A 27376-nucleotide genomic window follows, 5' to 3' on the forward strand; every position below is an offset into this window, starting at 1 on the left:
ACGATTAGGGGGTGAATCTCAGCTTGTCATTCTGTGCACAATAAAAGCCAACGGGTTGGACGTCGGATAAGATTACCGGTAGCCACCTCACACTCGGAGTATGTATGTATGCAAATGGTATGAACAGAGCATGTGTTGCAGTAGGTAGTAGAAAGTCTGTGCTGGGATTGTGAGGAAAAGACGAACGACCCACACCATGGGAAAAAAAAGACACTGAATTCGGGCTGCAACTATTGATTATATAATAATCGATGAACACATGTTTTAATTTCATTTTCTTAAATTTACAAACATGACATTATTTCAAAGTGACAGTGCAAAAAATGGAAATATATTATGATTCTGTTATGGGTTTGATCTGTAATGTGTCAGAAAATCTGCCAAAATGTTGATCATTGTTTTCTAAAATAAAGGCACATGTTTGCAAATGGGTTATTATGATAAAAGGGGAAAATTATCAGTCTGCTTCCTAGGATGACGACAGAAACCGTGAGATTTGACAGTTGAGACACTGAAATTAGGAGATTTTAAAATGTTAAATTGAACATTTTAACTGTTCTCCAAACAGTGATGACAGCGATGAATTGATTAGTTGTCGATTATTCGTTGCACGCCTACACTGAACCCCAACCCTTTAAGCAACAGATTGAACACAAACATTGCAGCAAGACATGTAGACAGACGATATAACATTACCCACAGTCATATATTCTTTATCCTCTAAACTTAACTCAGTGCTGTACTAATGAGCTGAGAGGAGTTGAGATGTCTCATTTAATAGTATACTTTTGTCAGTGTGCCAAAAACTTCTGAACTCTTGAATATTATTTAATGATGTCATGATTATGTGTTTATAAAGTACAATATTATGTCGATCCATTTTTTCCCCTTTCAAGGCACCACTCTATATATACTGCCGATGTACGCCAATCCTTGCAGATGGAGGTTCATCCTCCTGTCGTGTTTTCATCCTGCATCGCTGCAGTGTCTGAGGTCACTCAACCAACCACCCATTGCATAACGTCAAGATCACTCACTACGGATCCTCATATCGGCTATTCCCCCCCGCCCCTTTTTTTTTGTAACTTCCTGCCTCGCGGCACACTGGGTGGCCCACTCGAAAGTCGGGGGAGAAGACTGCATGGGAGGGGGTTGAAGTAGAGAAGATCAGAAGGACTGTGAGCGTAGCAAAAGTTTAAGTGCTGCAGAGGGAACAGGCAGATTGGGGAGCCATTACATAAGAGGATTTGACTATTTGTCTTCCTCCTCCTCTCTTCGAGTGACAAAAGACACTTCTTCAACCTCCTTTATTTGGATGGATAATTTCTTTGCGAATGGCAGAAAAGGTAGAATCAAAGTTTTTCAACATCTTTCTCCTAAGCACAATCAGTCAATCATCCATCGTGATTTCCTTTGTCCCAGCATTTTCTTCTTTTCGACCCTCCAAGAGCACGCTCAGAAACGGGGCACATCATGACAAAGAGGTGTTGCGATTTTACATTCACACCGACTGTAACTAGCGGTGAGCCTCCACATTTGCGCTCTGTGGAATTTCTGATTTCCATTTCGGGAAGCCTGCAAGCCACGAAGCAGGTGACTACATCTTTGCAAGGCTCATTGAGCGTCTTGATAAACAAGACGCTCGGCGAGTTACATAAGCCCCGCCAACGACTACCCGAGGTGCCGCTCTCTGGGGTGTTTTGCTACAAGTTGAATTTCAGCCTGCCTGGGGGGGGAGCCCCATCTGATTTATTATGCATCAGGAGCACACGGTGTTCGTCTTGCGTCTTCTGCTCAGATGGAGACAGATGGCAAGGAATGAGTCGGGAAAGCAGAGAAAGCAGAAAAACGGGAGGGTAGAAGACGCAACGGCAAGTGTTCATCCTTGTGAGAGCTTTTCTGCTCGTTGGAGGCATGTGAGGGGACTCGTAGAAGGCACACAAGTAGACACGTGAGGATTACGCAACACTTTGTTGATCAGTCTGGGGGCTGGCCGTGCAAAGAACTTTCACACGTACACAGGCACAGTAGCACCTTGATTTGCAAGCGCCGTCAATTTAGGAGTCTTTCGACCCGTCTCTTGGTTGATTCTTTTTAATACTTTTTTTATTGGCTACATGTTGGAAGCCACATTTCACATCACGGCGCGCTTCGGATATGCCAACGCTAGTCTGTGATGGAGTTTCTGGCAACTACATTGGTCAACAAATTTATATGGCCCTGAACGCTGCACTTATCCATCCACCTGTGCCTTTTCGACAAGACATACCCGGCGAAGCGGGAGATTGCTGCGTTGTGCGTTTCACTTTCAGAGACACATGAAAAAAATTGTTGTCATCACGTTAGTGCCCGTGTCTAGTGCGACGTACACAAAACTTGGAGGGCGGCCAGTGCAAGCGCCAGTAGGCATTGCACAACTTGGCCCAACGGGAATTCTCTCTCACTTCCCACAAGCTGCAGATTGACAAATCCAAGACAATTTAAATCACTTAAGGTGACAGCTTCATTTCAGTTTTTTAATAAAGTCATCTAGTCCGCTAATTGACTTGTCTGTAGAACCCCTAATAGCCAGGGCCCAATACTTTAGTTCATTGTGTATCACAAAACAGAGACCGAAAGCAAATTGAGTGAAAGATCGAAGCAAGCGAGTCGATTCTTGTTTTCAGTTTTCTTTCATCGCTCGATCAGACGTACAGGAAATGCTTTTCTCCACATTTACAAGCGTGTGAATGTTATTAACAGTATTGCTGCAGTCTTAGTTGAACACATAAATAATTGAACAAGTGGTACACGGAATGTACTGTATGCATCACAGATGACATTTTCTGCCTTTTTTTTTTTTTTTTTTTGGCCATCCTCATTTAAAAGACTCAGGCAGGGTAGCAAATAAGTGACACTCATTGACCTTCCATTTTGTATGCACAGGTGCACACGGCACACGCGCAGACAAGCACACTTCATCTTCAAGGAGATCTCTCCATCAGTTGTGGGTTGTTGCTATAGCAACCAGGGACACTGCAGTCCACACGGCACCATACTGTACTTCACACTTCACTGAACTTTATGGTGTCACGACCATTCATTATAATCATATATATATATACTGTATATATTGCAACAAGCAGAGCGACAAGGGCCCTGTAAAATTCCATTTTCTATTTACGCCATTAAAATAATATTTTGTTCACTGGCCATCTCTGGTGGCACGTCATTTGGCACAGATGCACTTTTGCATGTGATTAGGTGCTGTTGTGAAAGGACTTCATTACAATTGCAATGTCAACCTTTCACAGGAGCATGTCGCGCATTGACTTAACACGTCAAATCTAGCGCTTTGATTTTGTAAGGAAGTGTCATTTTCATCTTCGGCATACATGTTTGGTCTGCAACTGATCTGCAAATCCCAAAGCATCTACAAGATGTAATAAAAGGGTAAGAAATGGTTACATCCAAGTCAAATATTCCTAAAGTCCAGGAGAAAATTTAATTCAGCACCATTTCTGACAAAGAAAAAGTTCATTTCATTCTAATGAAAAAGTAATTTACCAACTCCCACTTGCACATTGGCACACATTCAAATTTGAGTGTCTCATTAGTGGCGGTTGTCGACAATTAAATTGCTTCTTCCACTCGGATGCAACAATGGTTTGCATTTAAAAAAAAAAAATCCAAGCTTTGTATACTTGTTTGTAATTCGTATTTTAAATTGGAAAACCATTGTTAGTGTTTAGCGCGTAAAACCAGTCACTTGACATTTGCTTTTTAATGTTGCAAGTCATCTTAGAGCAGGGGTCCCCAACCACCGGTCCGCAGGGCATTTGGTACCGGGCCACACAGAAAGAACTTGCCTTAATTCCGTTTTATTTATCTAGGAATACGAAAGATGTTTTATTTTGAAAAATTACCGGATTCTCCGTTACATCCGTCTGTGTCACGCTTGACACACGTCAAGCCACGCTTCTCCGTCACGCGACCGATTACGCTAAAAACAAAATGCTGGAGCTCGCAAAATGAGTAAAAAAAAACAAAACTGCTGGAGATCGCAAATGACGGCGGCCTTAAAAGTACGTTTGAGACAACTGGATTAAAGTTATGGCTGAATACTCTGAGATCGCCACAATGGCACCGTTGCTATTTCCGACATCCTACCTGTGTGCAGCAACGGCGACTAAAACAAAATTACGAAGTAGACTGGACATAAACCACACACTTGAGGTGTCATTGTCTCCTCTTACCCCGAGATGGGACCGCCCGCTTGCAGAAAATCAAGCTCGGCGCTCGCACTGATTCAGCATTGTGGCGAGTTGAATTTGTGTTGCATCGTATTTTGAAGGCATAAAACATTACCATAGCGATCAGGGTGTTGTGGCCAGATTAGACGCTCCTTGTTTATTATTATATTTCGAAAACACCCCCGTTTTCATGCAGCTCATACCATTTTATTTTGTTGTATTAATCCGCCACACCTTAAATGCCGGTCCCTGAAAATATTGTCTGACATAAACCGGTCCGTGGGGCAAAAAAGGTTGAGGACCCCTGCCTTAGAGCATTCCGACTGATCTTTCCAGACCCACAGAATATTGTGTCTGTGACACAAGCACTTAATTAAGCTAACCTATAAAAAAGAAAAGTGGTTTCCAGCTTTTTCCGTTCTTTGATAATCAGCAGTGGAAAATGAGTCGGTTTCACCAAAACCAACCAGTCACTGACCAAAAAGAGGAGAACGCTTATATTTTTTACTTTTGTGACACCCCAGAAATGACTTTAGATAAAACAATTTATTTGCTGTACGACTCAAACACTGTGCTGATCTTCAAGTCATTCAACTCTGCCATCATTGGCATTTGTCTTCACTACAGTGGTTTACAAATCTGAAGTTCACCGACAAGCCGGGTGAGAGCCCTTTCCACGTATACTGGTTGAATAACGTATTGATGAATATTGTCGTCGTTGGCAGTAGATGGTTGGACTTCCAAGTATGATGTTTAAAAAAAATCTTTTTGTCATGTTATGCAATATAGGGATTGTGACTTGCTACAGATATGTGCTGTCATATTGCGTTTTTGCATCATATCGGTACTTTCCTTAGTTGTGACGTATTAAGAGATGGTTACCAAATCCACAGCCCACAACGCTGTCTATCATCTTAATGAAAAACAAACAAACCACACACCTTACTTCCACTGTTGTTGATTTGTATTCACGTCTGCGGCATAAGGGCCGATTAGCACAACTGCGGGCGCCCGGGAACAAAAATAAACCTTCAATGGCAGATCCAAAGAGATGAGTGGTGATGAACGGCACTTCACAAAACACGTATCAGAGCGCCCGATGCGTCCTGATACATTGCGATCGACGCACGCTGTGACACTGCCAGCTGCCGCCCCCCACGCCGCATCCCTGCCACCACCTGTCCCATACGTCTGGTTGCCTCGCTTCTATTCTCTGTGCCCGCTATCGCATCCCGTTTAGGCGCCGTGTTAAGACAAAGTGCAGCTTGAGGTGACGGTACATTATTAAGAGTCTCCTGTCCAGTGTTGTCTGTTTGACTTCCTGTTGCTGACGTTACTGTGCCATGTTTAGCCACCTGTGTCTCCTCCACCGTCTTTTGAGGCTTCAGCCCCCGATACCTACCCTTCAGTTTCGGCAGACTCTTTTAAACTAATCAGTCTTTGGAGACATTTTGGGTACATATACAGTATAATTGGGTAATATTTCATTCATTCATTCATTTTCCGATCCACTTTATCCTCACATGGGTCGCGGGGGCGTGCTGTAGCCTATTCCAGCTGTCTTCAGGCAGTAGGCGGGGGGACACCCTGAACCGGTTGCCAGCCAATCGCAGGGCACACAGAGACGAACAACCATTCACACTCATACTCACACCTAAGGACAATTGAGTGTTCAATCAACCTGCCCTGCATGTTTTGGGAATGTGGAAGGAAACCGGAGTACCCAGAGAAAACCCACGCAGGCCCGGGGAGAACATGCAAACTCCACACAGGGAGGCCGGAGCTGGAATTGAACCCGGTACCTCTGCACTGTGAGGTCGATGCGCTAGCCACTGGACCACCGGGCCGCCCACATTGTAATATTTTTTACATGATATGGTATTCGGTTATTCCAAATGGTGATTGGCTGGCAAACAGTTGTGGGTGTACCCCGCCTCATCATCTGGACCCAGGTGATGTTATCTTGTGCAACCACTTGATGATATATAATTGAGCCAATTCAACAACCACTTTTGTCAGTGCGTGTTATATTCCCTTGATTTTGGTGTGTGAAGTGTTTTTCAAACTCTAAACGACTCAGGGGAGGATGAGCAGACAAATGTGTAGCGTGTAGTGTCCTCCAATTGTCTCTTTCTTCCCCTTTACTGTCGATGCCCATCCTTCCCCCCTGCACCCCAAAAGCAATGTGGGATTCCCTTAAACTGGTTGTGTTTCCTCAGGCGTTTTATCTGACAGGCAAACGGCTTTTGGCGTCCTCAACATGTCTGATGGGATGATGGAGGTGAGCTTTAGCTTTGGCAGATCATTATTCCATGCTGTAGCACACACCCTCCCAAGCAACCTCATCCTTACTGCTAGCTTTCACACTGCTCAGACCCAAAAGAAGCGAAGCCAGAACAAGATCAGTGATAATGAACATTTCAAGATCTTAGGAATCGATCGCAAATGTTACAGAAACCCTTCTCAAGGGAAATATGTCCCGTGGTGGTGTTAACAAAAAAAAACCCCAGCAACAAATGGCAGATTTCAAATGAATCCTGAGATTTCCGATATCACAGCAGTGTTGATTTATTCATGACTGGCCCGTGTGGGATTTATTTGCAGTGTGTCAGCCCTTGTGTGTGTGCGTGTGTGAGGGATGAATGCAGTGTTGTCTTCACAGCTGCATGAGCACACATTCAGTGAGTAAGAGGGGGGCCAATTGAAAACTCCCCCGGTGAGCGTGCCTGCACAGCTAAGGTGCTAATATCTGCTGTGAATGTCAGAACATTTGGAAGGTACGTAATAAAGGCCAGGGCAGAGCGGGTCAGAGCAATAGCAAGCGCCATATGACTACAATGTTCATTGAAGCGAAACATCAGCAGCAACTTTAGGGTCCTCAAAACACAAGGACGGTCTCTTTTATTTGTGATTAGCACCCTGCAGTGTTATTGATTCATTTTTTTAATTCAGGAGAGACAAACGTACCAGCTGTCGTGACTCGACTTGCGTTTATTAAGCTCATTCTTCCAAATAAACTGCAGGGAATTCTTGGGGGTCATCCACAAGAGGGAATTGATGAATTTGAAATGGATGGTCTGCACCAAAATGAGCTTCCGTGACTTATTGGTGAACCAGCGCCACGCCCTCTCCAGATGCAATGTGCGTGTGTTCATCAGGCAAAGGTACTCACACTTTGTCCGTCAGTGGAACTGCTTAGATACTTGTGTTAAAAAAAAACGGCCGGTAAGAGTCAAAGTGCTGATTTGATTCTATTGCTTCAGTTTAAGTACAAAAAAAAGTACATACTGAATGTACTTGAGCGCAGAACTCAAAAGATTTTTTTTTACGCTGAGTTATAGACATGACCAATTTTGATCACCCAACAACCCAAATTTATTCATTTAATTTTCACCTCCTTATACCCATCTTTTTGTTTTTTTTGTTTGTTGTTGTTTGTTTGTCGCGTTGTGGGTTCGAGTGGCTGTTCAAGTGCACTTGTTAAAATGCTTCGCATGCGTCACGATGATGCGGCCACTTTCTATTCAGTCACCTGACCAAAATCTGCCGTCTTTAAATTAAGTCGTCAGCCCTCTGGTATTAATAGAACATGAGTTGACCCTTTGCGTCTGACATTCACGTGATATTGTAGCGCTGACATGCCTGCGCCGCTCACAGATCGGTACTCACACTCCATAGCTAAGAACAAGTGAAGGTATAGTGGTACCCTGACATGTTTTTCCAATCTACAGGTACTGAACACTTTTTTATTTTTTATTTTTTTGCATTGACTTGTGGGCAAAAACATGAGAATTGAGCACTGTATGGTGGCGGTGAACTCAGCGCAGGTCATAAGCAACAGTTTGGAAGATAGTAAACAATTAATTGAGCTAAAAGATGTTTATTGCAGCTCCAAGTGGAAGTTTACTCTCAAACACAGAGAATAAACACCACATATCTTAGCGTTAAAGTTTGTTTAGCATTTTTTGGGGGGGAGGCTGGAACGGATTAATGGCATTTGCATTCATGTTAGTGGACAAAGGTGATTTGAAATATGAGCGTTGTCGGCAAACAAATTCTTATCTCAAGGCAGTGCTGTTTTTGTCACTCTTCTCTGTTTGAGAAGCATACAAATAATTCATCGATGCGTCTTAAATAATTTCTTTGTAGTTTGCCATCGCTCACTTGCAAGGTCCGACCCAGGAAAACATACAACGGTTGAGGGCGTTTCGAAAAGGATTTGAAATTCATCAAAACGGAGCATCAGAAACTACAGGCGTGATTGCACGTATCAACAGCGCATATGTAATCACGCCGTGGTTGTGGGAGCTTCCCAGCTCGCAAAAAAAGGAGCATCAGATAACACAAAAACACCATTAAAATGAATCATTCCGCAGCCGAGAGACAAATTGTACTGCATTAATTACTTGTTGTTTCTCCGTAAAGGAAGGATGTTCACCAATTCGGGGGATTAAAGGGGCATTGAATAAATCATTAGAGAGCGAAAAAGCACGAGCGCTGGAATAGCTGTTTCTTGGTGTGAGAGGACAAATGAAAAGTGCTGTGATTGAGCATCCGGACTGCGCGAGCGCTAGGAAGCAAAACAAGAATTTTGATCAAAGGCCATGAAACATGGATGCGCTCCAAATAATGTAATGTGGCGAAACTGCTCGCTTGCTGTTGGCAGCAACCACTGGCGGGCTCTGATGCTGCGGGTCCGTTTACTTAATTAATTCTGATTAACCGATTCATCGGCCAATTTCTTTTTGGTCCCTTTATGATTAGAACATTAAAGATATGAATTTGAGCATTTGACTGTTTACAATATTTTATCCTATAGTGTTTAACTTTACAACACAGAGAGAACAATTGGCAAAAAAAAACGGGTAATTCTACAAGAGGAGTTTTTAAAATGGAAAAAAAAAAAGCTTCTTGGTGTAACATCATATAAACGGTTTGATGGGAAAAGAGTCAATACAAATAAGTCACTCTGCAATAGCCAGAAAGCAAATTCCTTCTCAAGTGGTCAGGTTATTATATAATTAGAACGAATCAGAAGATATGAGAAAAAGTTCAAATGATCTATCCCGGCCGGTTTCTTTTTTTTTTTCTCCATTTTTTTACTTGACGTTTGAACATACAAGACTTTTTTTTTTTTATAATCGCTGCATGTCCCCAAAATGATTGTGTGAATGATGTTGACTGTATCACTAAGGGCTGTACAGGTCGATTTGTCGACTAAACTGCAATTTTATTATTAATTTTTTTTACACTCTTAAATCAAGATTGTATTGAAAGCGATCTGCTTTCGCTCTTACCTCGCAGCTCATTTACTCGTCTATTCACCCGGGAAGGGAGATGATTATGCCAGTGGTGGAAATCAAATCAAAGCTCTCAACCATCTCAAAAGGCTCTTTGACTAGCGTCTGTTTAATTACAGAGGAAGCTGGATGGGATTGAGGGAAAAAAATGCTCTTGTGCGAAAACACAAGCAAATTCTGCTGACTTGAGTCACCCTCAAGTCATCCACCACCTTATTGACGTGCACATGTCGCCTCCCAAATGCCTTATCCTGTGACATCTGGCCTATCAACACTGTATCCATCTGCTCTGCATGTGTGTGTGTGTGTGTGTGTGTGCGCGCGCTACAGGCCACGAGCTTCGTGACCTCCTGCGCGAACAATAAGAACTCTCATTAGTCAGGCTGCTGAGCCAAAACACAGTGGGAGAGAGTAACGCAACCTTTTGGGTCGCGGCCGAAACATGGAGCATCTACATATGGACACACACACACACAAACACAGGATAAATAAAAACAAAACTGACCTTACAGGACAAGATGATGTCACCTGCTGGAATACAACATTGCAAAATGCTTCATATCATTACGACCACAACAAGAAAGAGTAAATATAATGTCTGGTAATTCTAAAAAACACAGTTCAAAATTTGCAGTCAGTGCCAGGGAAAGCCTGTTGGAACAGCTGAACTCGATTTTGGCTTATTCGGCGTGCTCCCATTTAACATGCCCCTGAAAATGTGATATGATTGTGATATGAAATGAAAATGATTATAAGAGGGTGCGTACATTTGTACAACCACATTGCTTCCATTTTTCCTTCAGTTGAGCAGTGCAGGTTATTGGTCACGTAAGTGGTTGAAAAGGTTTTGAAATGGTTTATCTATTTATTTTTTTTGACAATAAAATGGCAACCCTTGTGAGGATAAGCGGATCAGAAAATGGATGGAATAAAATGGCTTTTGAACAGGGGGTGTGTTGACTTTTTACATCCACTGTACATTTACAATCCAAACAGAAAATTCTACTACCGGTCACAGTTACACTGCTTGTGATTTTTTTTTCCCATCCAATTCTCAATGTTGCTACCGTTGGTTGGCCCATTGAACTTTTCCACTACATTTCCAATGGACCCCCCCCCCCCCCCCCCCCAAACAATTAGATTTCAAATTCCTCCTCATAGGGCCGGCCAGAGTGCTGTCCCTCGATTTTTCTTGTTCTCTCATTGGTTAATCAGAGCAAAACAAATTCAACGAGATAACGCAGCATCTGTGGCATACGCATGCACGCGACACATAAAACAAAACCCGACCTTAAGACGACAAGCTGCTGTACAACATGAGTCCGAACATAATCGTCACGACCACAATACAAAGTATAAGAATGACCCTAATTTGTTTTGCGGCTGTTGACATTCTCCCGATTGCCCGCAGTGCTTCCATTTAAAAAGCGTATTAAGGCGAAGGGCTGTTTGAAGGCTGATAGTGACAGAGGCGCATTCAGCTGCTTTTACAAAGCGCACCACCTCGCATTTAGGAGAAGGGGGCGGGGGGCTTCAGCAAGTCTCTGATTTGTGATGACTCAGCATGCGCCCCACGGAAAACGGATGGACCGTTTTTGTTTTGAAACCATTTACCTTCAATAAGCCATTTAAAAAAAACATTTACCCCAGGAAATACTTATAACAAGGGATTGGCTGCATTTCCTTAATCAACTATGGCAAGACTGAATAATAAAGTGTTCAATCAATTAGTTGTATTTTAAAACAATTTTGAAAATGTTTACCTACCAAACACATGGAACACGTGACTTGTACCTTGTTTTCTTGTTACCTGCTTTGACAAAACTATCTTGTTTGTTCAACACAATGTTAACGCTAGTACAAGAAAAGATGGGTATCTGCCATTTTGGTTTAAAGTGGACAGTTTAGGGTCAAATCTGTTTTTTTATTTATTTTTTAACGGTCCTTCACACGCAACATTCTCAAAATGTTATGTACTAGATGGATTGACAACGCTAAACTGTTTTCAACATTGCATGTGGGTGGTGGTGACTCACCATAAAACACCAAACTCATCTCTTGAATTGTTGAAAATTCAGCCCCCGAAGCACGTTTTATTTGGCGACATGAAATTTGGCGGAGGTGTTATATGATGACCCACAAAAAAAAAGGCTCAAGAAGCCATGGCTGGAAAGATACAGGAAGTCAGCCAGTTTCATTTCAAGCGGCATTTTAGCCTCCATTCAACGATAAAAACTTCTTGGCAGTTCATCCGATTGATACCAAATTTAGCAGGAAGGGCAATGACTAACGCAGTAGCACTCACCCAATTGCCAGCCAGTCAAACCACCATTCACACAGAAAAAATTTGTGCCTTCAAGTATGCATAAAATATGTGTTTTTGTAATGCGGGAAGAAGCAGGTACCCGGAGAAAATGAGCTAACCTATCAAAAATGATCAATTCGAGTAAACATTTCAAGATAGCACATGCCCTTTTTTTTAGGTCAAAAAACTGTCAGCAAAAATCTCAACTTTAATTGTGTTTGCCTTCAGCTGCTCTGAGAACTGCTGTGTCTCCCACTTTGGCTTGAGTGAAACTTAGAGGGCTTCAAGTCGCAATGTGAAAAAGTAGTCTCCCATTAATTCCAAACATAGAAGTAGGAGAAACCACTTAAGGCTTTAAAACGTCACCATTAAGCAAGATGAGGATCAATAGACTTCGGGGAGAGGGGCCAAAGTATGGACGAATTCAATTTCAAACTGCAGCCAATATAAAGACAATAAAACAAAGTAGATGGGTCTCGCAAAGAGCACGGCAACGATGCGATTTCAAGCTAACGACTTCATGAGCCACTATGGCAACACGCTAGACGCAATGATTCCATAAGGTGGAAGGTTACCTCGAGCCATAAACCGTTAAAACCTTCAGGCCGGTCCAGCGCGCAATAAAACACTGGCAGACAGAGTCTGCCATGAAGCATTTTTTGGGTTGTGGCTTGATGAGTCAAGTGGTGGTTTGTGGCCCTGCCGGAAGTGGCGCCTGCCTGCATTCAAAACGACACTTAAAGAAATTTAAAATTATATTTATGGGCCCTACCTGTGGATGAAATAGTGAAAAAGCCAGAACGCACGTGAGTGCGTAGTGCACATTGCATCATTGAATGATTGAATGCACACCGTAAATTTAAGTGGATCAACCTCAAAATATCGAAGATTAGACATTTAAAAAGCAAGAATGTGTTGATGTCATCGTATTAATTGACAGAATTCATATCGGTGGCATTGTCATGCAGGCATCAGTGAACTGTGCTGGTCCCAGGCTAGCGGGCCACCGTTAACGTCGGACCCTCTTAGACAAAACAGGGATTTCATTTTCAGGCAACAGTGAAATTCGTCGTCAATATCACCGTCATCATCCTCTTCATTATCATGGTGATTGTTAGGGAGTAGGGAATGAATGATTCCAAAAGCAGTCGTTCTCTCATTCGATACTACGGAATCACTACAGAGGCATTTTTATATCGTCAGGCCGAAGCTTTATTTTATATAAAAGTATTGCTTTGGCACCATCTTGGTAGTATCTTTAGTGTTTATACTTGACCCAATGGATTCATTTCTGTTTTCTAGATCGAGCATCACCTCAAAATAGAAACAAATCTCATCTGAACCATCGTACGGGAACACGTGTTCATTTGTGTGGATTTTGATGATGAGGCTTTAGTTCAAAACCAGCCCGTTTCATCAGCATTGCTTCACTCACACATCAAATTAGTAACTTGGGTGAGCAGACGTCATGTCACCACAATGCAGTCAGTCCAAATGATTCGATGCAGCTGAAAGCTACAATTGAACCCAACAATTCTTACACTGCTGATGTTGAGCACAACCCTCCTCTCATCGTACGTAGCCTAAAGCCAAGACAGAGGAGTTAAAGAGGATAGTAGCCCCCCCCTGGTGCCAGCTGCCTCACAATCTCCAAATGAACACAAGAGGCGAGTGTCCAACTCAAGGTTTAGGGGCCAAATCTGGCCCGACACATTGTTTCAGATGGCCCACTAAAGCAAATCAGGGGTGTCTCCTTCACATTTCTGAAGTGCATTTGTTCCTGTGATTTTAATCGTCACCAAATGTCAACATTTTTCTTTAGCCTTAACAGATAGTACAAGCGTTTTGCCCACCACCAAATCCCTTCTGAACATGAAGTGAACCATCGTAGGTGTATACTTAACTGCCTTGACATACAAGTGACCTGACGAACGAGTTTTGAGATACAAGCTGTTGTTCGGACGAATTTTTTTGCCTCGACTTGTTACAAGCGCTCTACGGTGGCGGCGACTCAACTCACTTCACAACAAGTAGTTGTTTGTCAGATGGATTTCGGAAAGATTAAATAAAAAATGCTCTTTCACTGTCAAACAAAACATAAAACTCAAGAGAGTTACACGGCATAATTTAAATAGCTTTGGCTTAGAATTGCCCCTGCTCGCTTGATGCTGACGAAAATAGAAAATAGCATTGACATGCGAATGACGGGTCCGAGAACCATTTAGGCAACTCGTATAAGCAACTCGTTTAAACGTGGGCGGTATTCACAGTCATACATTCTTCATCCTCTGCGATAAATGATATTTATTGCACAGTGACTCTTTGTTTGCCTATGACTGTATTATACCACCCCTGGTGGCCAAGGTTGGCACACCAGAAGGAGCAGCACAATAAATTAATTGAAAGTATTAAATCAAGAAGCACAAACTGTGTAATTCTTTATAATTCAACTCGATTATGTCATTAGCGTATGTTTTCTTAAGTCAGACAAAGTATAGGGTGCTGTTTTTCTCATTAAAGAAAGCACAATCACATTTTTTGGGTGGGGGGGCGTTGTTTTGCAATGCTGCGGAACAGATGATTTGAGATATCAGTGTTTTTTAATGAGTATCAATCAAAAAAAAAAAGTAAGGTGAAGCTTTAGTGGCTAATTCCAAAAAAAATGTGCCTTACCTCCTCCACGGTGAGGGGCATGCAGATGCGGTACTCCTTCATCAACATAGTCTTGAGCGTAAAATGTTGTTCCCGTTTAAAAGCACACTTGCGTCTGACGCGTCAAGCTTCAAGTGAATCTTTCCGTCGAAATCATTCATTGAGAGGAACGAAAGCCATTTTTTTTGCTCTCCTCCGCTCCCAAAGACGCTGCAAAGTTCACAGATGCCACCCTAATCATCGGCTCACTTTTATGGTCCTCTCACTGGAGATCCGCCGAGTGGCAAGTTTGAAAGTGAGGCCAAAACTTCCAGAACTGCAAATTATAGGAGCATCAGCAAACGGCGACTCGCAACCCCTCCGTTTGATGAAGTCCACTCCTCCGCTGCGTCCGCGGCAGCTCCGAGCAGCAAAACAACGCGGCGGTCTGAGCTGAAGCGACGCCGTCAAGTTGGAGTGAGTGTGGAAGGCAGAACAAGAAGTACAAAAATCAGACTTTCACAATAAATAATCATGTTGCTTTTAAACACTCGCTAAGGGAACGCATCTTGTTTTAGAGTAGCGTTTTTCCTTGTATCTAAAATTACCGCACGTGCGTCTTTAAATCTGTGTTAATTTCTTCGTGGTCGATTTGTGAAACTGCCAGTATAGTTGTATTTTGGAAACCGAGACAGGAAATTTTGATAGGGTTTTTTTTTTCGAATCAGTGCTGGTAGGATTCATGACCTCAATGATTTAAAAGTCATAAACGGGATTAGAACGTAAATGACAACGCAACAAATGAACCCATTTAATACGCTTTGAGGAGTTTTACATTTCGTCACACAATGAGGAGTTTTACATTTCATCTGAATACTTGAATAAAATAATCGTAATAAAAATACGTCAGTAGTGTTAGTGTTTTTGTACTGTGCTTCAAAACAAAAACGTAGTGCTGATAAAAATGAACTCATGTACGTTATAACGCGTCTTCTCACGTCTGCTTGAAATGTATCTAAAGGGAGCTGACCTTGGTCCTGAAATTTCGTCATAATTCACTTTACTGTATGTTAAAAAAAGCAAGCCTCGAAGCCGGATGCATTTCAAAACGGATTCGTAGTGTATGTCATCCATTAAAGTAAGAACTCATTCGAAATTACAGACCGCAATAACCTTCAAGGTTTCATATCCATCTCAATATTAATCAAATTACAGATGTTCTCTTACACGGAAGGTTGAAAATCTCATTTGTACTAAATGTTAGGTTCGATGCAAAGTTTATTTTTCCATAATAGCTTAACACAGCAGTGGCAAACGAATCCGTGAAAAAAAGCCAATTGATGTATGTATGCTTGACACCACAACCTTTTCTTTGTACAATTCTGGAAACAAGTACTGTATATGCTTGTTAATATTAAATATTAATACTGACATATTTGAAATGTATGGTAGTAAAAACAGATTCATGTCCCATCAATCCTTTAAGTAACTAGTGCATGCAGTTTTTTTCAATGGCAGATGTCACTACAGAGCTGTTTGTTCTTCAGTGTAAGACAAGCTTGAAAGAACACGAAAAACATGTTCCACCAATTTACTCAAATTTAATATCTCATAATTTAAAAACAGTTTGCATTTCTCTCCTTGTCTTACTCGTCCCTCCGAGAGACCGTTTAAAATAAGATGAAGTAAAATCAGCTCGGATAAGATACCACAACATAGTATAGCCGCACACAACACAGTAGATTGTAGAAAACAACAACAATAAATTAGTAGAATATAAGTGGAATGCTATTAATTCACTCCAGGCCACGCAACCCCCCCACACAATTTTATGTGATTTTTGAGAAAGAAAAATAGCCATTTTGTATAAAACCATATTGAACAAGCATGGAAAGAACTAAACTGGTTTCATCGTTAATGTACAGGACTATACGTACTGTAGTATTTGTATACTGTATTCATATTTTGGATGTGTGCATTCAAGGGGCGTGGCCTAGTGTGCGGCATCTGCAGGTGAAGTTTGCTCGGCTGGTTAGTTTGCTTCTGAGTGTCTGGATGTGAGATGTGTTCAACAGCAGCTGTAAATTGGAACTGCCGAACTGTACTATCATGTACAGTTACTGAATTATTTCTTCTTTTTTATTTATTTTTTTATTAACAAATGTTCAAACTGTGTTATACATCGTAGTTGGCGGCCATTTTATTAGAAATGGTTACAACAAACTACCACTATAACGTCCAAATTTGTTATTTCCCTCGAGGTTGAAATGTACACAGTGAGTGCTGGTGGTGTGTGTGCGCGCGCGCGCGCGCGTGTCATCTTCACCCCTGAGCGAGCCACTCAACCAATCATATTAAGGAAGCAAGTAATTAGTTTTAATAATAGATTGCAACATAACAGTTTGGTAGGCTATGCCTTTCAAATCAAATAAAAGTTGTGTTGTTGCACTTGACACAAATGAGATGAGGATGATAGAAATGGTTATGTTTCATTTATCTTGCAAAATTTCAATGCATTGAAAAAAATCATCAAGTCAAGAGGGGAAGTGGCAGTAAAATTGGGCAAAATTCAGATGCGTGAAGCAGGGCAAGAAACGATTTGCATCACTTTTTTTGGTTCATTTATCATTTAGATGTTATGAATTGTCTGGTAGCTTGAATTTTATCTCCCAACTTTCTGTCTGAAACATTTCCAAACCAAATAGTTCAGAACTTTAATACCTTTTGTTTCTTAGTTTCTCAACCCAGTGACCTTGTGTAAGAAAATGCATTCGGACTTGGGAGGAACATCTCACCCAAGCGCCAGAGAACCATACAAACTCCACACATAGAGGCCAGAATTAAAATTCGAACATTGGCTGTTGCACAGATGACGGACCAAATGTGTATAATCATGATAAAAAGAAACCTTTAGCTGAATGAAACGGTTTTAAAACGTGATCATAAAACGTAAGGGCTAAAACTACTGTATTGTGCAAACTCAGGACAGATTTCTGGCAGCTGTAATTGCCATTTTGCAGATCTGGACGCATGAGGGCGCTATGCTCTCGCAAAGAGTTGACTGTAGCTGATGGATCCTTTAGTTGTGCAAATGTTAAGGTCTCATACACGTTGTTTTCATAAGTAGAAGAAAAGGTCAGATTTTTTTCCCCATAAAAAGAAATGTTCTCTCTCTCTCTCTCTCTCCCTATATATATATTACAATTTCTGAACCGCTTCATCCTAACAAGGGGCGCGGGGTTCAGAGTTCAATCAGCCTGCCATGCATATTTTCAGAATGTGGGAGGAAACCGGAGTACCCAGAGAAAACCCATGCAGGCCCAGGGAGAACATGCAAACTCCACACAGGGAGGCAGGAGCTGGAATTGTACCTCTGCACTGTGAGGTCGACGTGTTAACCACTCGCCCATATACACCCAAAAAAATCACGCAAAAACGGAAATATATTTTATATATATAATATGTATTAAAAAAAAATATATATATACCTATATGTTTATACTGAGGAGATTTTAGCAAGAAAAAAATGAGTTAGGCACACTTGCTGAATTAATAAAATAAAGCTGAATTATTCCGAAATGATTACTGTGCAGCTGGGTGAGCATGTGCTGCAAAAAAACCAATTAAGCTTATCGCACATTAACGCCTCGCTAGATTTAATTGATAGTTTTGATCATCTGACTCCCACACAGACGGCAAATTATAGTGCGACAAATAGATATCTTGCATGACTTCCTTAGTTACTGCAAGGCAACACCTGTAATTGGACGGCGTACCCCACCGCCACCCGCCCCCTCTTCCCGATGATACCTGGTACAGTTTGGCCGGCACATTCCGATCGGCTGTCACACAGCTGAGCACACAAACAAACAGCGTGTGTTCCGGCTGGTGGCGGCGAGGAGAAGCTGTTGCTAAGAGACCTGCCTTCCACGCCTCTCCACATCATTAGCTGGCCTTTAACGTCCGTCACTTCCCCGCCGCCGCTCTGTTACCGTGCAGAAAGCGCCTCGTCTCTCAGCACGTTCCATAGCAGACGAGACTAAATTAATAAGGGGCCTGCCTTATTGGTGGCATCAGGCAAAAAGAGGGAGGAGGCGGGAGGGGGGGGGGGGGGGGTGACTGGCTAAAGGTGGATGTGGCCCGATCGGCTTAATAATGGCATGACATCCATGGGAAGAGGTTTGTGTGTGAGGTGTGTGGTTTTTGTTTCACTTGATGTCACACTATTCGGGCGACTGTGGAAAGCAAGCCCGAGAGCTACTGTAAGTAGTACTTAATTGTAGAAATACTGTATGTTTCCGTTTTTGGGGGTGTGTGGCCAGGATGGTGTCACATGCATTGTTATAGCTGCTTTAGAGTGCCTCGTTGTGGGCCGCGAGTGTATGCACGTCACACAGAAACTATAAGAAGAGCGAGGAGGCGGGAAACATTTTTTCCCAAAGTAACACTTGACAGCCAGTGTGTGGAAAGCGCCTTTGGGTTGTCATGGCTGCTTTAGAGTATTTCGTTGTTGGCCGCGAGTGCACGCACAAAAAGAGAGAGACAGAAGACCAAGCAGGGGGGATTTTTTTTGTGTGCAACTTGACAGCCATTATGTCGAGTGTGCATCCTAACAAAGACATAAAAGCATGTGAACACACACACACACACACACACACACACACACACACACACACACACACACACACATATGCACATGCTCACATTCAACAAAAACTCACAAATTATACAAAAACGAAAATTATTTCATGCTTAAAAATAACTCACATTCCTAAAAACTCACCGTCATGAAAACAGAACTCATCAACACACCTCTTGCACACAAATCAAAAACCTCTCACTCACTCCAAAATTTTCTCGCACTCATCCAAGAAACTTCACACTTGCCAAACACCTCTCATGCTGTGAAAAATCACGCAAACTGAACCCCCCCCCCCACACACACACAAATCTACACCACCGCCCCAACTCCTGAAAAAACTTGCACACATTAGGAAAAAAAATCCTCACAGTCACTATAAAAAACTCAAATCACCAAAAAGACATCTGACTTTCAGAAAGAAATTCACTCACTCCAAAAAACACACTCCTACACTCATATCTGAAAGACCTCTCAAACACCCAAAAACTCACACCAAAAATCAGCACTAAAAGACCTCCCACTCACACAAGAAACGTCTGACCTCTCACACAAACAGGTTTTGTTATTCAGCAAAGGGGTGGGGGCGGAACTTGCATGGTTGAGCCAATCAGCATCCCAGATTTGAGATGGGATCCAATTCTTTTTTTATGTATCAAGTACATGACGAAGTGGGGGCAAAAACTCAAGGTCGCCAATCCGCACCAATCAACTGCTAGAGCTCCAACTCGGAAACGTTATCTCCGGTCCAAAATATGCAAGATCAATATTTCATAAAAAGCCTGCCAAGAAAATCAAGCGACCAAGTGGCATCTGACTTGCTGCCGTCCGCGCCGTTACCATGGCGATGCAACCCACCTCTTTGATTTCCAAACATGCAGGAAGGGAAGTTGAACAGATGAGTTTGGAAGCGGCTCGTTTTGCAGTGGAGCGAGTTATCGGACCTCCGAAGATTGTCTCCTGCATAATGGATTAGCAAATCTCAGTTTACTGTCAGTCGAGAGTGATTGCTTTTTTTCCCCCCTTTCATTATTTTTCTTTTTCTTTCTTTTTTTTTGAGGCTATCCCATCTTGAGGCTCAGCTTTCAGTTCCACTTGCAGATTAAATGACAACTGCTCAGTAACGCAAGTGTGATGGTGTGATGTTTGTCACGCGGACGAGAGAGAAATGTTTTTGGTTCAGTTGCGTGTGCGCGTGTGAAACGTCTAACACAAAGCGTCACAGTGGTCATCACACATTTGGGTGCGCTTATCATCCCTTCTCTCCCCCCAGCCCAATTCTTTGCCCCTCTAAGCCGCTGCCTTCACGTCACTATGGCGACAGTGGTTGCTGTACATCGCTTAGTTCAGAGCAGCACTTCGGCGCATAGAATTTGGGTACGCTTGTTCTAAAAAGAGGCTGCCAGTCCCAGTTGAAGTTCACCATCAAAGAGAGATGACATATTCTGCATTTAAGGCAACCACATAGCTTAGCATTGAAAGTCTACTCGTTTAATGCTGATGCTGAAGAAAAGTGCGGTGGATATTTGAGCAGAAACGGTTGAGCAGCACATGTAAACAGACAATAGAACAATAATCACTGGCATATTTTCTTTATCCTCTGTGAAGAACGATTACTATTAAAAATATGTTGTCAAATATGTTTTCAGGCTGCATTTTTAAAAAATAATTAATTTTATAATTCTGCTTCACTTCCTGCTGCTGATTGAAATTGACGTCACAGTGCCCTTGGATTCGCATTGCAAACGTCACGTGTCACTTGTAATTACAAATAAATATATATATTACATATAATTAGAAAGGAAGCTTTTGACTTGTGACATACATTCGTCCAGGAATAATCTTGTGCTTCATTATACTTTTGGTTTTGTTTTGTTTTGTAAAGTGGTGATCTCAAAAATTCATGGATAATAAGATAAGATAAGAAAACCTTTATTTGTCCCACAATGGAGAAATTTGCAATCTACAGCATTGGTCAACAATTTTTTCACAATTTTATTTTCTTCCCTTTACTTTTAAACGTTTTGAAAGTTTTCTGTGACACACAATGTGTCTAAACGTACATGCTAACGGTTGGCTCCGTCCAGTTATGGAGCCTGCACTCAAACTTAAAGGGAGGCCTTAATGAGCAACAGTGTGACATCTAATCAAAAGTCTGATCAGGAAATGTGCACGAAAAAGGCACTAGTAGCAAACAAGTGAGAGGTGCGTTTGAAGCAGAGTAGAAGCAAAGGGTTAATTAAAAGAATCCTCAAGGGCAATGAGTTAACGCCCCATGCTGCCCGCATCTTGTTGAAAGGGAAAGTTCCTTCCCCTAATATGAGTCGAGCCGACTGCAAACACGGAGAGCACAGCAGGATTCGAGAGCTTTTTGTTCTCCGATAGTGAACAAAAAAAAAGGTTCTGATTGGTTGTCACTGAGGTGGTCGTGACCTTTAAAGTTGAACGTGCACTTTTGTTGCCGCGAGGGAAATGGACAGTTACTTGGCCACGCAATTATTAGGGCACATTGGATTGAATGGAAAGGCGGTTTCAGCCTCCTCAAGAATAGCCCTAAAAAAATATTGCACTTTCTAAAAACATGCCAAGGGACAAAATGAATGTACAGAATGTGCCGCTCCTTCTGGTGTGCACGATGTGGCCAACGGGGGACAGTATAATACAGACAGTGTTTCTACTGTTACCTTAAAAAGAAACTTTATTTTACAGACGTGTGACTTTAAAAGTAACTTAGTAAAGGTACTCAGTCATTGATTTTTAAAGTTACAATTTAGTTAAATTCAACAGATGAAGGCAGCCCCGCTTAAGGTAAAACTGATAACCAGTTTCTTTTTTAAAGTAAAAATAAAGACAACCTTTTTGGCTTAACATAAGCAATTATTTTTTATTAAAACGTTGTTATGGCTTTTACTCAACATAAACGCCAACATGTTTTTATACCCCCCCAAAAATTGTCTTTCAAGACTTCACTTGACATAAATCCGTCTTACATATATCATAGAGTCACAAAGCATTGTGGGTCCTCTTTCAGTTTGAACGTTTTGCGATCCACACATTTTTTGGTGGGGGCATTGTTTTGCTTTTTTTCTTTGATATCCTGGTCGGGTTTATGAAGCTAGATCAAACTTTGTTGAAAGCACAGCGTATACACCGTATTCTCTTGAGCTGACACAAGCTCATAATAGTGACAGGGTTTCTAGCTTGAAAACGTAAATCTCTCTTCTTCCTCCATTGTTCCTTGCCTGTGGTCAAAATGTGACATGGGGCAAAACGTGATGTCACTTTCCCAGGTGGGAATGCAAATTGTGAAGTCCCAGAATGATTCACTTCGAGCTGTAAATACGATAGTTGCCCCATCTCATGTATTTTGCAATGTACGGTTGTTTGACATGTCTATCTGTGAAAGGGGGCTCCTCCTGCATTTTATTATTTCTTAATCATTAGTTCTGTTCCACAAAAACACGCCAGGGCAAACCATGATTGAAAAATATGTGATTCCTATTGGAGTGTTGCAAAACGACACTCACTCCTGGACCCAAGAGGCAGTTATCAACACTAAAACCACCTAGTGACTGAATGGTAAGCGACACCAAGTTTTCTGTGAGCTGGTTATCATCATTTTTAATTGTGATCTTGTAACGCGACACATTGTCGTTACTGTGAAATATAGATTAGTTCAAGTAACCTGTTACTTTCTTACGCGTTACCGGCATCATTGATAGAGAAGCGTTTCATAACTGGACTCAATAAGTCTCGATTTTCTGATGAAAGCTTCAGCCAGCCTGCGTTTAAAAAAAAAATGTCCAAAAGCCAATAAACAACTTTGTGTGCGGTGCATATTGAAAGCGGATGGAGCCACGCAACTGATTTCAGTAGAGTGCGGCCCTCTTTCTCCGGCATTAGAAAAAGAGATGCCAAATCTCATTGGGAGCACCTGATGTGCAGGTCAATTAGCCCTTCATTTCCTTATTTTGGATGCATTTTCGCAGACGGTGACAAATACACCTTGACGTTCTCTCAAATAGCAAGCTTTCGCGCGAGCGAGCGCTGTATATGTAACGTTGACTTTCCGCTTTGCAATTCAAATTGGCTCTGAAATGACATTTGCATGTGCCGAGTTGTCATGCAGAGCGTCGGCAGGTGGGTGGTGGTGATGGCGATGATGGTGCGTGCGTGCATGCGGTGGGGGCGATAGCATCCATCTCCGCATCCTAACCACTTTGTTGTCTTTGTAGCTGGGCAAAGTCCTTCACCTGCAGCAGCTCCACTGAGTGATAGCTGGCTATGTAATGTTTCAGGCAGAATCAGACAGTCTTTCGAGTCACGTTTTCACCACTTCAGTTGAGTTTGTGAAGTTATATTTCTTTTTAGGTCTTGGAAAAAAACAAAACTGACAATTTGTGTTCTCCCTATTGCTTTCCCGTCTTTCCCATTGCTAGCGCACACGTTTGTTCGCCCATGCGTGGTGTCAGGTCAGTTTGTGCTTGCGTGTTATTGAGGCGCTGCTAGCTAATACTACAAAACACCAGGCAAAAACCACTTCTGAGAGAGAACATGGACTAAAGAGGGCAAAAAACAATGAGGATGCAGTTAAAAGTTAAATGACCATCATTTTTATTCTTTATTCTTAGTTTTTTACATTATGCACAACTGTCATTTATTGTGCAATAATCTAATTGTAACATGTATTTCTTCCATATTTTGATGCATTTTTATGCTTTACAACACATTTCTGTCAGATTGTTTTGGGGGGCTTGGAACGGATTTGGGCATTTCCATGGAAAACGCGACTCTACTGACAAAATTTTCTCTGTATTATATATAGAGTGCATGGTTAGTGTATTACATATAAATGTAAGACATGTGCCGGTGCGCTGCATTTCTACCGAATGCAACCACAAGGGAGCATTTAACATGCAGTACTTTCCACACTCTATGAGGAGGTTTGAATCGTCTAATTTGACACCACACCGGCTGCTAAATCCTCTAAATCCAGAAGAAGTTGAGTGTGCAAACCCACAAGTGCATCCTCTGTGGAGAAACGTACGCCAGAAGTCACTCAACCAGTGTGACCTTTTCACCGCGCTCTCCTTTTTTCGCTATAGTCGGGTCTCGCTCCCATGCCGTCACCATGGCGACCCCCCAAAAAAAGGATCCCCTTCCAAAGAGGAAGCCGTGTCTAGAGATGTTTTCAAATGAAGATTGCGAAAACTTTGCCTGTACTTACAGTATGTTCTTTGCTCCCACGCTTTGCCCGTGAATGAGTCACAAAAGGCCTGCATGATGGAGATGAGTGCTTTTAGTCAGCCAGCGAGAGGGAAAATATTCCACAATCATCATTCAAAGAGTGCAATTAGCATCAGCTTTATTTTTCTATTTGGTAGTCCAACCTGAATGCAAACCACCTCTGCTTGCTTTTTTTTGGACTTGTTTCATTTCATTCTTGCCTCCATGGTCACACCCGCACAGAAATAAAAACAAATGAAAAGAAAATGCATTAATGAGTAAATCTTTGACAAGTTCAATATGTTCCGGAACTCAATTCACGTGAGTTCAAAATAATTGAGCCGCTGATCAGTAGTATCATTTTCAGTTTGTCTCGGTGACCACAAATCAGATCAGGTAATCTTTGCATGTGGTGTTCCCCAGAGATCCATTCTTGAACCTCTCCTGTATAACTAACACATGCTCCCACTTGTTTCTTTACTGCAACAGCATAACATATCACATCATTCATGAGATGATGACATACAATTATACGTATCTGTTTCTGCTAACCACTTGAGGATCTCATCCAGTCCAACACTGGATGACAGAGAATTTTCTCCAATTTAATGAGGACAAAACTGAAATATTGTGGGGAGCCCCATAGGCTCTGAGGCATCATGTTTCATCGCCGTTGACTCTTGTTTCTATAAAACCAAGTGAAACGAATCACAATAAAGTCAATAAAAACGCAGGTCATGGCAGCTGAAGTCTTATCACTTCCAATTCCTAAGTAATACAATCACCCATCCACCCATTCATTTTCTAATCCGCTTATCCTCACGAGGGTCGCGGGGCGTGCTGGAGCCTATCCCAGCTGTCTTCGGGCACTAGGCGGGGTACACGCTGAACTGCTTGACAACCAATTGAAGGGCACACGTAGACAAATAACCATTCGCACTCAAAGAGCAATGCATGTTTCTGGGATGTGGGAGGAAACCGGAGTACCCGGGGAAAACCCACACAGGCACGGGGAGAACATGCAAACTAGACACAGTAAGGCCGGAATTGAACCCTGCACCGTGAGGTGGGCATGCTAACCCCTCATCCACCATGCCACCCCCGATATAATGGGACGCACACTTAATTTTTAATAGAAGAGTGGAAACAATTCATAAAAATAATTGACCAGAGCAGCTTTTCTCTGGCAGGCCACAGCCTTTGTGATGATGCAGTGTGACCTCTAATCATATTTGCCTTCCTGCCGTCTGTGCTTTGCCATTATGCAATATATATATATAAAAGCATAATGGTGCTGTGAAAATCTATTTTCCACAAGATTGGAGCAAAGTAACGCCTCCGCTCCTGTCATTCATAAAAATTGTTTCTTTTGTGTGTGTGTGTGTGTGTTTCTGCAATGATTTCTTGACCTTTTCCGCTGCCTAGCGTTGATTGCAAAAACAGTTTTGGGTTAGTAATTTGCATTAAAAGCTTTGAATATTTCCACTAGTCCGATTGCCTCTGGCATCAGCATGAGTGAACCTTTGTATTTTGGCATGTTCTATTGATGCCATTTGAACTAAATTGCTCATGTAATATACTCAAATAGATGCTATTATTGTTGGCATTTGTTGTAGCTTGTGAGACTGGTTTGACTCAAGTGGCTGAATTTGAAGTTTGTTTTGGGACGGCGAGACACGTTTTTTAAAACTAGTGCCGATTTGATGACTTCAGGTTGTTGCTTACATTTACTGATGATATTGATGATTCATCATTTATGGTTTGTACATTCTATTCTAGCCTCAGGGATAATGCCAAACGTGTAAAGACAAAATGCAAGGGGGACTGTGGAACCTCCAGAGTCGAACACAATTTCTTCTTGGACACTGACCGGACGTTCAGTTTCATAAAACGTTTATTAACAGGGCAGGCGACATTTTAAAGAGAACCTAAGAACGGAAAAATGTTTGTCTATGATTCATATTACCAAACTAGCTGTCCATTTTTGAAAATTCTGAAGCCGTTCTGAATTTTGCCCACCTTTTCATTAGAAAAGTCCTTCAGCCCTACGCTGCATTTCTTTGACTATGACTTGTAGGCTGGGTGAAGATCCAGAGCCACCTTTAAGTGATGGCTCCACTACACTGTATTGTGTATACCCTGGTTGTCAAAGCACCCATTTCATGCGCTCTGTACATTGATCACGAATTGACAAACTGGAATTTTGCAGTTTTCTAATGAAGTGCTGCCTCCTTGTGTGAAAATGCAAATCCATGCTTTTGCTCTGGGAGGGGTGGATTCATATGCTTCGCTGATGGCATTTGCTTTTTCAGACTGGGCATCCAAGACGTAATCACCCGTAGTTCTGCTCCTTGTGGAGACTCAAGTCATACTCGGCATTATATTTGTCTTGTCTTTTCAACAAGTGCTTCACTAAGATCGTCACTCTTTCTTCTTTAGAAAAAATTAGATTAAATCACAGCCCTTCTCTTCTTCTGTCGGCTATCATGGCACATTTAGTCAAGCACACTCCTGTTATTTTCACATCAATCCTTGTTCGCCATCCTCCAGGCCAGAGTGCATTTTGCGCCGTATTCCATGTACATGTGAAGTACTGGTGTAGAGCACGCTTGAATTGCCTTATGACACATCTGTCTGCACCGATCCGAGCCATTAGACAGCCGAGTGCCTGCTTGAACGAGCAAAACAAAGGCAGACAGGGGGAAAAAAAATAAAATCAGATAAAAGGAGAAAATATCAAGAAAGCAGCACAGCAGTGACAGAACGAAAAGAGCAAAAACAATCGGATTGAAGAAGACATAGAAGGGGATCATTAGTGATGAAAGTGGAAGCAAAAGATGCAATATCAACTTCCCCAAGATATGTAAAGTGTTAAAGAAAACAGCAGCGGTTTCTTCTGAAGGTGCCTTTTATGATGATGAGAACATGAAGCAGAAGATGTGGTGAGCAGAGATCAAGCAGAGAGTTTACCCCACATAAGTATGTGGCGCTAACTTCAGTTCGGTTCAAAAGCTCACCATGGAAAAATGTACGAGCATCTTGG

General features: G+C 42.0%; 1 protein-coding gene across 1 annotated transcript in view; it reads right to left on the bottom strand.

Annotated features, from left to right (window-relative positions):
* Positions 1-14899, bottom strand: part of pitpnc1a (phosphatidylinositol transfer protein cytoplasmic 1a) — a 36661-nt gene extending 21762 nt beyond the window's left edge. Inside the window, exon 1 of the mRNA XM_086133706.1 lies at positions 14511-14899. Coding sequence (XP_085989832.1) covers positions 14511-14558 — 48 coding nt within the window. The 5' untranslated portion in view covers positions 14559-14899. The remainder of the gene's footprint in view (positions 1-14510) is intronic.
* Positions 14900-27376: the final 12477 nt, after the last annotated feature.

Source organism: Hippocampus guttulatus, chromosome 16 (assembly GCF_054856545.1).
Source record: "Hippocampus guttulatus isolate MCC_2025c chromosome 16, RoL_Hgut_1.0, whole genome shotgun sequence".
Lineage (NCBI taxonomy): Eukaryota > Metazoa > Chordata > Actinopteri > Syngnathiformes > Syngnathidae > Hippocampus > Hippocampus guttulatus.